General features: G+C 35.1%; 1 protein-coding gene across 1 annotated transcript in view; it reads right to left on the bottom strand.

Annotated features, from left to right (window-relative positions):
- si:dkey-151g10.3 (serine/threonine-protein kinase WNK2) overlaps positions 1–16,241 on the bottom strand; it is a 78,272-nt gene that overhangs the window by 51,620 nt on the left and 10,411 nt on the right. Inside the window, exon 2 of the mRNA XM_059332393.1 lies at positions 4,487–5,683. Within this exon, the coding sequence (XP_059188376.1) occupies positions 4,487–5,221 (735 nt within the window). The 5' untranslated portion in view covers positions 5,222–5,683. The remainder of the gene's footprint in view (positions 1–4,486; positions 5,684–16,241) is intronic.

Genomic DNA, 16,241 nt, shown 5'->3' with positions numbered 1-16,241 from the left:
ATACATATTGTTCTGTGTAGCTCCACCATTTATCTCTAATTTGTATACATAATTTGTATATATTTTTCTGTTATGAAAACAATAAAAATAAATACACACTCAAAAAAAGCACCAGATTTTTTCCACATGCTCTCTATCACTATAGGTTTAAATTTTTGGTAGGAGCCACTTCATCAAGATTGCAGATCGGAGATGGCACCCATATAAAATCTATGAGAGCCAGTATAACTTCTAAGCCACTTAGAAGGTCAATCTTAGTGTCAAAATATACATTTTCTGGGTCAAAGAATAATTTAAAGCTACTGAGAATATCACTAGATGATCAAATAGATATGTTCATTTTGGCCATGTATTTACATAATTATTAGATTCCAAACATTTTCAGCTCAGGATTCTCTGCTGCAGCACTTGAAGCGAGTTGCCTACCAGTCTGGGTGAAAATGAACATGTCTATTGGATCAAATAATCATCTAGTGATATTCTCAACAGCTTTAAATGATTCCTTGACCCAGAAAATGTAGATTTTGACACCAAGATTGACCTTCTGAGTGGCTTGGAAGATGTATTGGTTCTCATAGACTTTATATGGGTGCCATCTCGGATCGGCCATCTTGATGAAGTGGCTCCTACCAAAAATTGAAACCTATGGTGATAGAGAGCACGTGGAAAAAATGTGGTGCTTTTGTCCGGCGTGTCCCCTTTATTTAGCGAAGCCGCCTGACTAAGAGCTTCTATTTCCATTTCAAACCTCATCATATTACAGTGAAAAAAAAGAGATTTTTTTGGCCGTTTAATTATTTCCTCTAATAACTTGTTTTTGATGATCATACATCCTAATTTTATGTTTTCCTTTATTCATTCTTAATAAAATCCCTTTCTTCTGTAACTACTCTTCTAATGCACAACATGGGGGGAAAATGACCCATATCCATTTTTTTTAGCTAAGTGACTTGTTGAGCTAACTAATTAGCTAACTTCTTGGCTAAGTATTAGCTAGGTAGCTTGCTAAGCTAACCACTTAGCTAACTTCTTGGCTAAGTAGTTAGCCAAGATTTTCAAGGATTTCAAGCATCCGTACGAACCCTGTGTAGAACTTTTTCTAATATTACGTTAAAAAGACATTAGCATTGTAGATTTCACGTTCAAGATTGCCATTTTATTCCATTTTTTACTGTATAAATAAAACGTTTTTTGGCCGTTTAATTATTATTTCAATCATCTATATAAACTCTACAAAGAAATACGAATTCAGTGCTTTTACTTTGAATCAAGGCAAGAATCCTTGGCTTTCTTTTCACTTTTTTACCCTTTTATGTTTCTTTTTTTTTTTATCTCTAACTCTGTTTTTGGATTGAGTTTTTATTACTATTTTATTGTTTTACTGTTTTTAGTGTTTTATTGTTTTCATTGTTTTTATTTATACCTATTTGTGTATGATTTTATTCTATTTTAATAACTGTACAGCACTTTGGTCAGCTGAGGTTGTTTTTAAATGTGCTCTATAAATAAACTTTGACTTGACTTGACTTGAAATAGCAGTTTTTCATGTCGTGCATTACTTAGTGATTGTTTGTTATTATGTGTCCTCAGTTTTGTATGTAAATCGAATCATTCGTTCCAAGTAATATTCATTAATAAACCAGTTCATTGGCTTGATTAGTTGATATTTCCAAGTAAAATGTAATTGAGGGACATCAGTGAATCTGCAATGTACTTGTGTATTTTCATAAAAAAGTGATTCTATTAAATAAATATTACTTAGAAACAGCCTGAGTAAAGATTACAAACACTTTCTGTGTGGAAAAACTTGCTTTTTTTAAAGTAAATGTCACTCCATTTTTTTTTCAGTGCACAACAGTAGAGTGTGATATGTGCTGCAGCTTCAGCTCTAAGCGGGCATGTCAGAACTGGCCTAAACATCTACACCATATGATAAATGCTAAATGGAGGACACTCCCCCTTCAACCTCTATCTCTTCTATTCTACTGTTGATCTGTTCTGTACAACCACATCTACTGCAAGTCTGTCTGTCCTGGAGATGGATTCCTTCTCTGTCTCTCCCTGAGCTTTCTTCTTCTTCTTTTTCCCTGTGTTTTGTTTTCTGAGCTTTTCCCTATTAAAATGTTTTTTTTGTAGAGTTTTTCCCAGTTAAAAGGGTTTTTTTGAGGAGTTTTCCCAGTTAAAAGGGTTTTTTTTGAGGAGTTTTTCCCAGTTAAAAGGGTTTTTTGAGGAGGTTTTCCCTGTTAAAATGTTTTTTTGAGGAATTTTTCCCTGTTAAAAGGGTTTTTTGTGGAGTTTTTCCCTTTTAAAACGTTTTTTGAGGAGTTTTTCCCTGTTAAAAGGGTTTTTGTAGAGTTTTTCCCTGTTAAAATGTTTTTTGAGGCGGGTTTCCCTATTATAAGGATTTTTGGAGGATTTTTTTCCCTGTTAAAAGGGTTTTTTGAGGCGGGTTTCCCTGTTAAAAGGGTTTTTTGTGGAGTTTTGCCCTTTTAAAAGGGTTTTTTGAGGAGGTTTTCCCTGTTAAAAGGGTTTTTTGTAGAGTTTTTCCCTGTTAAAAGGTTTTTTTGAGGAGCTTTTCCCGGTTAAAATGTTTTTTTGAGGAGTTTTTCCCTGTTAAAAAGGGTTTTTTGAGGAGTTTTTCCCTGTTAAAATGTTTTTTTGAGGAGTTTTTCCCTGTTAAAATGTTTTTTTGTAGAGTTTTTCCCTGTTAAAAGGGTTTTTTGAGGAGTTTTTATATGTATGTATGTATGTATGTATACATATTTATTACATACATAGTATATTTATTGTCATAAAGGAACAAAGAAACCAGAAATATTCACATTGAAGAAGCTGAAATCACAGAATTTGGACTTGGCTCAAACCGATTATTCTATTATCAAAATAGTTGACGATTAATTTAATAATCGATTATTGTTCGATTAATCAAATAATTGTTGCAGCTCTAATATATATATATATTAGGGTGGCTGTGGCTCATTATATATATAGTGAAATGTGACAGAGTTTAAAATCTACTATGCAAGATATTAACTGTAAGTTCTCAGTTCTGAAAACATCAGCTTGTAAAAAGGTTTCTCAGCTGTTTTGTTTTGTTGCCGTGCTAACTTCTAACAGACTGAACATTTATCTTTTAGACATCAAAAACTGTGAGTCCCTTTCTCTGATTTAAAGCATTTCACTGGAAACACATTAAATCTCACTTAGATTAATATCGTGTCAGCATGAATGAGCTGCTATAATTCAGGCTGGTGCAGGAAATGCTGTTTCAAATAGGATCCACAATCACAAGAAGAAGAAGCGCCATCAGCCCATGATTTATTATTTATAACAGTCCCAGAAAAGGCAACGTCTCCACTTTCACTACGTGCTGTCACTTAACTACAACTCCTCCTTTTCACCTCCGTCTCCACTCAATTGCAGTGTGAATATCAGCCAGACAACCTGCTGAGATTTTTAGATTTCTTATTTACTTTTCACTTCAAAAGAGCAACCTTGGGCCTGAAGCTCTCAATAAACACACTAATTTGAATTATTATTAAGTATTTCTTTTTGCCTCTCTGAGTTGTGCACACATTTTGGATTCTTAGGAGCAACTACAAGATGTTTTTAACTGTTGATGAAACAGTGTATATGACTTAAACTAACAAACAAGAAACATCAAGAATGAGATTGGTTATTTATACACACACACAGCAAAAACTGGAGAGTTGAATTAACTCCCACAAAGTGGTCTCTTTGGGCTATTTTGTCCATTTTTGAATCCTTTTTATCCTTAATAATTGATTTTTTTTATTCTGACTTACTGGATCAACATTTTGAACCAAAAAGAAACAAAGAAAAACCTGTCTGACTGTATTTTATGTGTGTCTTGTGTGTTTCGCGTAACAATTTTGGTCATTTTGTGTCTTTTTTTGTCATTTTGTGTCTTTTTTTAGTCATTTTGTGCCTTGTTTTGGTCATTTTGTGTCTTTATTTAGTCTGTTTGTGTCTTTTTTAGTCCTTTAGTCCAACATAAAATGTGATTTTGAATCTTTTTTTAACTTTCAAAACACTATCATGTTCAATAAAGAATTTTAAATCTACAAAACTTGTTGTTTTTTTTTAACTTTTTTCTTGTAAATCTGCAAGTTTTTTCTTGCAGATTTGCCACGTTAGATCTCTTAAATCTGCACGTTTTTTTCTTGTAGATTTGCCACTTTAATCTAGTAAATTTGCAACTTTTTTCTCTAAATATTACAAATTCATGTGGTTCTACGACCTCACAGAGAGACATGGGGACCTCATTTTGATATCCACTGAAGTTACCAAATATAGTTCTTCGCCCGATAAAGGGTTAAAGGAAGCACGAGGATATTTTTCTTTGACATTATATTTTGTGGAATTGACTTATATTGGCGTGGGAACAGCAAAGACTGAAGAAGGGTTGCACATTTTGAATATTTGGCATCATGAAGTAAAAATAAAAGTGTGTAGTTGGTCTTACCTGAAGTTCACACCAGGCGACCTCCACCCAGGTCTCCGTGTCCAGGCCTTTATAAACCGTCTTAAAGGCTCCTCTGCCCAGTTCAATGTCAAACTTGAGGAACCTTCCTCCTGGTGAGGTGGCCACAGCCTTCATCTCCGCCTCCTCCTCCTGCTCCCGGTCCCTCTCCTTCCCCCTCTGAACGGAGGCGGCGTCCTTGCCCGGCTCCTCCTGTCCGGAGCCGGGGCCGGAGGGCTCCAGGTGGCCCATGGCGGCGCAGGACGAGGAAGCGGCGCCCTGCTGCTGCTGCTGCTGGGCGCCGCCGCCGCCGCCGCTGGAGAAGACTGAGTCTGAGGAGCGCAGCTCCAGGTGTGGGGGGGCGCTGCGGGGCGCCTCCTCCTGGGGCACCTCCACCACATCGTCCTCCTCACAGATCTCCACGCTCTTCCTGAAGAAACGCTTCTCCCTCCTCAGGCGTTTCTGGCCCGTGTCGGCCGGTAAAGAAGGAGGCGTGGAGGATGAAATCGCTCCGACTGGTTTCTCCTCGCCCCCTCCTCCTCCTCCTCCTCCTCCTCCTCCATCCTCTGCTTTCCTCTCCTGCTGAGTCTGGGAGGAGGAGAAGTCTGGAGGAGTGCTGTGAGTGGTCTGGTTGTGCTGGTCGGCCCGGCCCTCCCGCTCCCCGTCCTCCTCCCTCGCTCCATCAGGTTTCTCCGAGGGTTCCTCGGTGCCTGTGGGCTCTCCGGGGTCAGTCGCCATGGGGAATGAGTCCTCCTCAACCTCCTCCTCCTCCTCCTCCTCCTCCAAACCTTTGCTCCTCCGACAGTCTCCGTCTCTCTCTCTTTCTGTGTCACCCACTCGACCCTTCCAGTCTGTCACGCTGTTTGTTCTTCCAGAGCTGCAGCAGACTGAAGGCAGTCCTCCGTCGAACTTCTTCACTTTTCTCCTTCGTCTCCTTTTCCTTTTTTCAGTTAGTAGATTTACAGTGTTTCAGGGTTTATTACCGTCCACGGCCGTTAGACAAGAGTTTCAGTCCGTGTCCTACATTTTCTTTATATCCACTTAGGTGCAGCAGTAATTGAAAGTCAACCAAACGTCTCCCAGCTCGTAGAAACACAACAAACCAGGAGTTGTTTTTATTTCAAGCCCCGTCGGGAAAGCTGCAGTGTTTTTTTTTTCTTGTTCCAAAGTGTTTTGTGTGTGAATATCTTCAAGTAAACCCTGCAAGACAAAAACAAAACATTAAAAGCATTAAAATTATATTCAGACAGACAGAGAAGGGAATTATTGTGATGTTGTTGAAATATTTAACTATGTTAAGAAGAATGCAAATGGCCAAATGGGATACTGTTTGTATTTAATGAGATAGGTTTAAATCATGGGTCTCAAACTCGCGGCCCGCGGGCCAATTGCGGCCCTCGTGACGATATTTTGTGGCCCTCACCTTGATATGAAAGTTTAATGTGAGTTTTATATGAATGGAGCTTTACTATGTTGTGTGTGGAAGGTCCCTTTAATTACTTTTTTTGGTAATTTTGTGTCTTTTTTAATAATTGCGTGTCTTTTTTTGTAATTCTGTGTATTTTTTTAGTCCTTTTGTGTCTTTTTTTGGCATTGTGTGTCTTTTTGGTAATTTTGTATCTTTTTGGTAATTTTGTATCTTTTTTTAAATAATTTTGTGTCTTTTTTGGTAATTCTGTGTATTTTTTTGGTAATTTTGTGTCTTTTTTTGGTAATTTGTGTCTTTTTTAAATAATTTTGTGTCTTTTTTAATAATTTTGTTTCTTATTTGGTAATTCTGTGTCTTTTTTTGGTCCTTTTTTTTCTTTTTTGGGTCATTTTGTGTCTTTTTAAAATATTTTTGTGTCTTTTTTGGTATTTCTGTGTATTTTTTAGTCATTTTGTGTCTTTTTTTGGTCATTTTGTGTCTTTTTAAAGTTATTTATTTATTTTTTCTGTCATTTTGTGTCTTTTTAAAGTAATTTAGTGTTTTTTTTTTTGTCATTTTGTGTCTTTTTTAAGTAATTTAGTTTTTTTTCTGTCATTCTGTGCCTTTTTTTTTGTGATTTTGTGTCTTCTTTTGGTTATTTTGATACTGCCTCCAGCGGCACCCAGGCAATTTGAGTTTGAGACCCCTGGTTTAAATAGAGAAGTCAGAGGGTCCCCAACCACATTAAAGAAGTAACCTCAAGGAAAATCCTAACACCACGGACTGTGAGAGTAGCCTGTTTAGTCTGTGTATCATGTATAGGAGTGTACACAAAATGCTAAAACATTCCACAAAGAAGACAAGTTGTGACTGATTCAAAGAGCGAGAGATCTCTTGTAAATCCAACCACTGTTATTATTTGCAAAGAGACACTATATTTCCCTTGAGAATGTGTAGCGTTGCCTGTAAAACTTCTGCAAATGCATCTTCAGCAATAAAACATCACAAGGTAGCAAAATGCTGCAAAAATTAAATAAAAAGCTTTGGAAAAACTCCATAACTGGTGCAAGTGTTTCCAGTCATCACATACAGGGTGAGTACAAATGTCTGTAAATGGTCTTTTTCCACAGCTGCTTGCCAAAGTGACCTGAGGTAATTAATTGAGCAATGTTAATTCAAACTCAGTTGTCAGCCCAGCTGATACCCATGTATGGTCAGAATATCCCCTCCACATATAGGAGAGCGCTGTTTATCCTGCTCAATCTGCCAGAAAAAAGCTTCATCTTTGTTATGGGATAAACTTTGACATTCAAACCAAAGAGTCCTCAAAGAAAATCCATCTAGAGTTACACACTGCAAAAAAAACAAGATAAAAACACTAAATCTGAGGGAAAAGATCTTGCTGCATGGACAGATAATTTACCTTGACAAGGTTTCTTAAATAATAGTATTTAATTGTATTTAATTGTTTATGATAACTGTGTTTAAATGTTGTAACTTGTCACTTTTTATGCTGCTTTCTTGGCCAGGTCTCTCTTGTAAAAGAGACTTTTTTAATCTCAACGAGACTTTTTACCTGGTTAAATAAAGTATATATATATATATATATATATATATATATATATATATATATATATATATATATATAAAAGACAACCCCCAAAACAAAAAGAGAAATAAATACAATACAATAAAAAAACATAGTATTATAATAATATAAATGGAGGCAAAAGAGCAGAGAAACAGAAACATTAACAATTATACTAACAATAGCAATACATAAATAAACACAGGATGCAGAGTGTGCTCATTAAAAATAAATAAAACAAATACCTCAATAAAATAAATGAAAATTGGATGCATCAAATCGACTCACTAAATTAAGATTGTTGAATCTAGAAATAAGCATGTTGAACGATAAAAATAAGAAATTAAGTCTTAAAACAAGATAAATTAAAGTGTGTTCATTAAAAAAAATAATTAAATAAAAAAAAATAATTAAATAAAATAAAAAAATACCTTAATAAAATAAATGAAAATTGGATAAGCATGTTGAACGCTTAAAATAAGAAATTAAGTCTTAAAACAAGATAAATTAAACTGTGTTCATTAAAAAATTATTTAAATGTAAAAAAAAAAAAAAAGTTAAAATAAATACATTTAAAAAATACCTTAAAAAATAAATGAAAATTGGATTCAATTCAATTCAACTTTATTTATAGAGCCGATTTCATGCACAAGGCATACTCAATGTGCTTCACAATAGATATACATAATTACAGTTAAAAAACAAAACAAAATGCATCAAATCCACTCACTGAATTAAGATTGTTGAATCTAGATTAAAGCTGCAAGCTTGCATCTTTAATTTATCTTGTTTTAAGAGTTAATTTCTTATTTTAAGTGTTCAACATGCTTATTTCTAGATTTAATAATCTTAATTTAAGAAATCTTGTCAAGTGAAATTATCTGTCCATGCAGCAAGATAATTCCCCTTAGATTTTAATGTTTTTATCTTGTTTTTAGACACACCTTTTTTAGCAGTGTGTAACTCTTCACCAGGCTCGATGGATTTTCTTTGAGGACTCTTTGGTTTGAATGTCAAAGTTTAGCGCAGACGGCTTCATCAATCACCAAGTGTGCGTTTATCAGCGTCTTGTGACTTAAGTTGTGTTGAACGACTCCATTAGTCAACAGAAAGCTGCTGTTAGGACGATGCGATCCCACACATTAAATATGGATGATGAACTAAGGGCCGGTTGAGTGTGAATAATTCATACACTGAGAGATTGTTGAACTGTACAGGAGTGACTAGCACACATCTGCAACAAAGGCCTCATAAATATACACAACTATAATTGTGATTATCATCACTGCAGGCATCAGCGGACAGAGTTACTCAGTGCTGTCAGCCGTTCAGACATGCAGAGAGTTTTTAAACTGGCCTTCAGTGTTACTTGAAACTGAACACGGCAGGTTTCCTCTGACATGCTAATATAGCTGCAGAGCTGTAACTCATTCACTGTTTGTGTGTATGTGTGTTTGTCTAGTACAGGGGTCTCAAACTTAGTTTTTACCTGGGGGCCGCTGGAGGCAGTATCAAAATGACCAAAAAAGACACAAAATGACCAATAAATACGCAGAATTTCCAAAAAAGACACAAAATTATTTAAAGAAACAAAATTATTTAAAAAAGACACAAAATTATTTTTAAAAAAAACACAAAATTATTTTAAAAAAGACACTAAATTACTTAAAAAGACACAAAATGACCAAAAAATATGCGGAATTACCAAAAAAGACACAAAATGACCAAAAAAAAGACACAAAATGAGAGAAAAAATACTAAATTATTTTAAAAGACACAAAATGACCCAAAAAAGACACTAAATAACTAAAAAAAGACACTAAACTATCAAAAAAGACACAGAATACACAAAAGTATTTTTTTTAAAAAGACACAAAATGACCCAAAAAAGACACAAAATGACAGAAAAAAAAATAAATTACTTAAAGAAGAAACAAAATGACCAAAAAAAGACAAAATTATTAAAAAAGACACAAATTACAAAAAGACACAAAATTATTAAAAAAAGACACAAAATTATTAAAAAAAGACACAAAGTTATTAAAAAAAAGACACAAAATTACCAAAAAAAAGACACACAAAATTACCAAAAAAGGTAATTAAAGGGACCTTCCACACACAACCCAGTAAAGTGCCATTCATATAAAACTCACATTAAACTTTCATATCAAGGTGGGGGCCACAAAATATCGTCACGAGGGCCACAATTGGCCCGCGGGCCGCGAGTTTGACACCCATGATGCAGTAGGTGTGTCTTTCTGATGACATCTTTGTTGTCATTTCTGTCATTCACTGTTTGTGCGTATGTGTGTTTGTCTACTAGGTGTGTCTTTCTGATGAATTCTTTATTGTCATTTCTGCTTTTATCTCTCTCCATCTGTCCCTTTACTGTCCCTTGGTATAATATCCTCCAATGATCATTAAAACAGCAGCCAGCCTAAAGTCACTCTGGAGTCAATATCTAAGAGACGGGGCTGCTCTACCAATTACGGATGCAATAAAGCCCGAAGTCACCATTTATGTTTAAGCAGCTGAACTTTAAGGACGACAGCATGCTCATGCATACCAACGACAAAAGCTGCAGCGTAGGAATGTGGTTGTCCAGGGAGACGAATGGTGCAGTAAATGCAAAGCAAAAAGAGCAGCAGGGTCAAGGTATTAACTCACTTTGCATACTAGTTTACACCTCAGCACATACTACTTTACATCAGATCATTTTACTTGTTTCAAGCATGTACTTGCTTAATTCTAGTTATTTATTTCTTATTTTTTGTCAGTTGGTTTTTGCAGTGCAGCTCTATGGAATCAGCACAAACATGGGAGCAACAATGCATGCCAGTAAACATGTATTTTGTGCTGAATAACTTTTATATTGTAAAAAAAAAAGTCATTAAAAAAAGAAAAAACACAAGCTGAAATTGAACACAAGTGTCTCCACATGCCATATATATTAAACTATTTGCATTTTCACAACCTCTACTTGCAGCCTCTCATCTCCTGTCCTCTCCTCTCTGCTCTGTGTAAACAGATTTTCAGTGAATATTTGTAGGGCTGCAATTAACGATTATTTTCATTATCGATTAATCTGTTGATTATTTAATCGATTAGTTGTTTGGTCAATAAAATGTTGAGAATCAGTGTTTCCAAAACCACAAGATGACGTCGTCAAATCTCTCGAGATATTCAGTTTATTGTCATAAAGGAACAAAGAAAGCAGAAATATTAGAGAGAGTAATGGTGCAGTCAATGCAAAGTTAACCCTTTGATGCACAACATGAGTCTAAAGTGACCCGATAGAGTTTTTATGTTCTATATCTTTGCAATAAATTATTTTCATCATTCAGTATTCCAGGTTTTCCTCAATTAGTTTGTTTTTGATCATCATACATCCTAATTTTATGTTTTCCTTTATTCATTTTTTAATAAAATCCCTTTTTGTGTCACTAATGCACAACATGGGGGGGAAATGACCCATATCCATTTTTTGGCTAAGTAGCTTGCTAAGCTAACTACTTAGCTAACTTCTTGGCTAAGTATTTAGCTAAGTAGTTTGCTAAGCTAAATACTTAGCTTACTTGTTGGCTAAGTATTTAGCTAAGTAGCTTGCTAAGCTAGCTACTTAGCTAACTTCTTGGCTAACTACATAGCTAACTCCTTGGCTAAGTATTTAGCTAACTTCTTGGCTAAGTATTTAGTTAACTTCTTGGCTAAGTATTTAGTTAACTTCTTGGCTAAGTATTTAGCTAACTTCTTGGCTAACTACTCAGCTAACTTCTTGGCTAAGTATTTAGTTAACTTCTTGGCTAAGTATTTAGTTAACTTCTTGGCTAACTACTCAGCTAACTTCTTGGCTAAGTATTTAGTTAACTTCTTGGCTAAGTATTTAGTTAACTTCTTGGCTAAGTATTTAGCTAACTTCTTGGCTAACTACTCAGCTAACTTCTTGGCTAAGTATTTAGCTATCTTCTTGGCTAACTACTTAGCTAACTTCTTGGCTAAGTATTTAGCTAACTCCTTGGCCATGTAGTTAGCTATGTAATAATACAAAAACTGTTTTTCTTCATAAAGTATGAGAGGCAAAATGGAAATAATGATCTGTTGTTATCAAAAACAAGATATTTAAAGAATACTTGGAATATTCAATCATAAAACAAGTTGATATCAAAAGAAGAGAGCACAGAAACACACAGCAGCATTAAATAACATGGGGATTGACCCATGTTGTGCATTAGAACGGGTCAATATGTTGTGCATCAAAGGGTTAAAAGAGCAGCCCGGGTCAAGGTATTAACTCACTTTGCATATTAGTTTACAACTCAGCTCATATTACTTTACACCTGAACACGTGGGACTGGAACGCCGCTGCCATGTCTTGGGTTTCAGTAAACTAACCACAAGGACCGTACATGTCTATCTTGTCTAGCCTGTAATGTGTTCTTTACTTCCAGACGGGCTCAGTCAAAGTCACAGCGGCAAGCCGAGACTTTTTTCTTTATTTTAATGAGCTAAGCCCACCCTGACACCACTGGGGGCTCGTCTGGTGGCTCATAGCAGCATTTATCTCTTTTATAAGACACGTCAGGCCTGTTGTCTCTCCAGGCACAAAGCAAATGAGTCTGACATGCAATGCTAGTGGCTGTCAGTCAAATTAAAAAACACAATAGGCTGATATTAGACCAACTGCTAAGAGGCTCCTGAAGAAGAATTCCAGCTCTGCAGCATTCCCCAGTAGATACAAGCTCTGGGAGACAAACTGTAATTAAACAAGTCACATTCTGCAACGCTGCCACACCTACTGCCATACCGCAACACAACTGTATAATGATTTTGTTATTGATAATAAAGAGGTGCATTACATTGTACTGTGGGTTGCTTCAAATTTGGAAAAGTTATACAACTTTTTATAGAGGTCATTTTCTTCAAATTTGACCAAGAAACCATTTATAAATTAGATAGGGCAAAAAGATGTGTCTAAAAACAAGATAAAAACACTAAATCTGAGGGAAATTATGATTTGTTGCTTTGACTGATTTCTGTCTTTGCCACCCCTTGGCAATCAAAAACAAACTGAGAGGTTCCAGACTAATATGCATTTGTCTGGATATGCCAGGCTAAAAAAATGATATTCACTTTGCTCCATGCAACAACAAAAAAAGTCACCTGTAAACTGAAAAACTGTCAATTTTTTTTTTGTTGTGGTAATTTTGTAATGCATATAGCGATGGTGCACTGCAAAAAAGGTGTGTCTAAAAACCAGATAAAAACAGTAAATCTGAGGGAAATGATCTTGCTGCATGGACAGATAATTCACCTTGACAAATTTTCTTAAATTAAGATGATTAAATCTAGAAATAAGCATGTTGTACACTTAAAATAAGAAATTAACTCTTAAAACAACTCTTCTAAATCTAAAGGTTTTTTTTTTATCTTGGTAAGAAACAAATAATCATCAGGTCACTCTGCTGGGGTCAGTTCATCGCTGCTTGCAGCTTTAATTTATCTTGTTTTAAGAGTTAATTTCTTATTTTAAGTGTTCAACATGCTTATTTCTAGAAATCTTGTCAAGTGAAATTATCTGTCCATGCAGCAAGATCATTTCCCTCAGATTTAGTGTTTTTATCTTGTTTTTAGACACTCCTTTTTTGCAGTGCAATTATGTTAATATTGCCAAAATGCAGTTTGGCCCATAGACTGTTTAAAAGTGTTGGCTATAGTCACTGTGATGTCTCCCACTGTGGTATCAAAGACTCAAGTTTGGCATTTAGGCTGTCCCCATCTTTGTTTTTTGTTTTTTTGCAACCACTGAATGTGCAGAACGGTTGTGACCTGTCAATCCTGTAGCCCCGCCCGAAAGCTTACCCTGCTTAATCATATCATATTTTATTGAAGAAGACTTGAAACTCAAGAATGACACGAAGAATTTTTACTGAGGTCATAAATCAAGTGAGAAGTGGCCTCATTTTCCTGTCGCCTTGTATGCAAAAACAGACGGCCAGTGGTATTGCAGTATATTATTATACTGGTATTTTGATGATGAATCAATTAGCAGGGTTCGTACACTTTAGCAGTGGTTGAATTCAAGCATTTTTCAAGGACTTTCAAAGTAAATTTTCAAGCTTTTCCAGTATCTTACACCTGTTGTAAGTCGCATGTTTTAGATGAGTACTTACATACTAAAAGGGGAGATTTCACTGAACCATACCAACAGTGATGGTGTTACACTTTTAGGAGGAACAGTATTCATTTCAGATTGGCTACTCATAGTCTATAGATCAGGGGTCTCAAACTCGTGGCCCGCGGGCCAATTGTGGCCCTCGTGACGATATTTTGTGGCCCTCACCTTGATATGAAAGTTTAATGTGAGGTTTTTTATGAATGGCACTTTACCGTGTTGTGTGTGGAAGGTCCCTTTAATTACTTTTTTTGGTAATTTTGTGTCTTTTTTGGTGATTTTTGTGTCTTTTTAAAAATAATTTTGTGTCTTGTTTAATAATTGTGTGTTTTTTAATAATTTTGTGTATTTTTAAAATAATTTTGTGTCTTTTTTGTTCATTTTGTGTCTTTTTTGGGTAATTTGTGTCTTTTTAAAATAATTTTGTCTTTTTTTGTTCATTTTGTGTCTTTTTTTGTTCATTTTGTGTCTTTTTGGGGTAATTTGTGTCTTTTTTAAAATAATGTTGTGTCTTTTTTGGTAATTCTGTGTCTTTTTTTGTCATTTTGTTTCTTTTTTAAGTAATTTAGTGTCTTTTTAAAATAATTTTGTGTCTTTTTTCGTAATTCTGTGTATTTTTTGTCATTTTGTGTCTTTTTTGACATTTTGTGTCTTTTTTGGTCATTTTGTGTATTTTTTTTAAGTTAGAGTTTAGTCAGTTTGCAAGAGAAATACAGTAAGAATTCAAGCATTTACAAGCACTTAATCCAAAATAAAGGATTTCAAGCACCTGTACGAACCCTGAATTAGTCTAAACATGTCAACCTGCCAATCACTGTTTCTCTAATTCAGAGTGACGCCAGACTCTCCAAAGACTCAATATTAAATTATTAAAAAGAAAGGAGGGGGCAGGGGCGGCTCCCTCCCCCCTCCTTTCTCCACACAACAGAACCAGACATGTGATTGAATCATTAAACAATTAATTATCCACTCATTAAAACTACTAGTTTCACTAACTCAGTGGGGACATGCTATAGTGTACAGTGAGTGTAAAAAGGTAGAGGCTAACAGGATGTGGGGAACATAAAGGGGGAAAAACAACAGGCGATAAAGAGAGGGAAGTTGCCCTTTAAACAGGAGCTTATTCGCCCATGTCCCCAGGGCAAGGAGTTCCCATGAAAGCCACATACCGGACAGAGTTATCACAGTACATCAAACACGCTCAACCCCATCACTGTCTCTCACAGTCTACACACACACACACACACACACACACACAGACACACACACAGATGCATATATCAGACACACACCAGCAGGCTAGAACAAACTTTGTGTTTCACTCTATTTCTCTCTCTCAGACTCTTTTTATCTTTTATACACGGACAAAAAACACACATCAAAAGCAGCCCTCTCTCACTACCAAACCACATGTCCCCTTTCAATGAAAGAATGCCCAAAGGAATTTCCTGACACCAGGAAAATGACCAAGCAACCAAGCCAACGTGTGGGCAAACGTGGTAAAACCAAAAGTCGATAAGAAGATAATAACAGAACCGACGTTGCAGCTGAAACGGTGACATCAAGTTCACATGTCAGAATTACTGTCTCTTCTTTTTTTTTTTCCTGCAGAGCTGCGAGGACATGTGAACTGAACATCTGACGCGCTGCACGCTGCCTGCACTGATATTAAAAAATATCTTGAATAAAAGCTGCAGCTTGCCTTGGGCAAGGATCACAGTGCAGATTTGAACTATATCGATATATTTTTTATATCCAATCCAATCCCCTTTATTTATATAGCACAATTTTAGCAAACACAAGGTTTCCAAAGTGCTGCACAAACAATAAATACATAACACAATACAAAGAGATGTAGTAAACAATAGATCAGTAAGATGCAATAAGATAAAATAAATTAAAAATGGGATAAAAATAAATAAAATAAAATGTAAAATGTACTGCCCGCACAAAATAAAATATGCATGAATACAATAAAAACAAAAATCATAAAATCATAAAATCAACCTCTATGTGATATGGAATTAGACCATATCGAATATATTGATATATACTGTAATAAATGATTCTGTAGTCATTTCATTTTACGTAATATATTTGATAAAATGTATTAAATATAAATGCGTCCTTGATTTTGAGGCAGTTGTTTAAGTAACTTTAATATAAAAATGTTTGAGATAGAATCTACTTATTTTCATCACATTAAATATAATCTTTATGTGTATGTAATTCTAAATTTAAGAGAATTGTGAATGAATCCAACACAATAGAATTAGTCCTAATTAGATTACTAGAATTAGTTCCTGTTAAGGTGTTATTAACTCAACTTGTAACGTAGTTAGATTTAATTGATAATATTGCGTGCAATCTGTTGCATCAATTTTATTGAGTAGTTATTGTTTATCTTTTTTACAGTGTAGTTCAAATTTGCACTTTGATCCTTTTTTTCCGTATTTTTTTTCTGTCATTTTGTGTCTATTTTTGCTCAAGGCAGCTCAAGGCAGTTCAGTTAATGATAATTAACTGAAACTGTATTGTATGGTTCCAAAACTAACTAAAATTATAATTTTGTGTCTTTTTCTGTCATTTT

This window comes from Centropristis striata, chromosome 5 (genome assembly GCF_030273125.1).
Source record: "Centropristis striata isolate RG_2023a ecotype Rhode Island chromosome 5, C.striata_1.0, whole genome shotgun sequence".
In the NCBI taxonomy this organism is placed as follows: Eukaryota; Metazoa; Chordata; class Actinopteri; order Perciformes; family Serranidae; genus Centropristis; species Centropristis striata.
The sequence above is the reverse complement of the archived record's forward strand: the minus strand, read 5'-3'. Positions and strand labels throughout refer to the sequence as shown.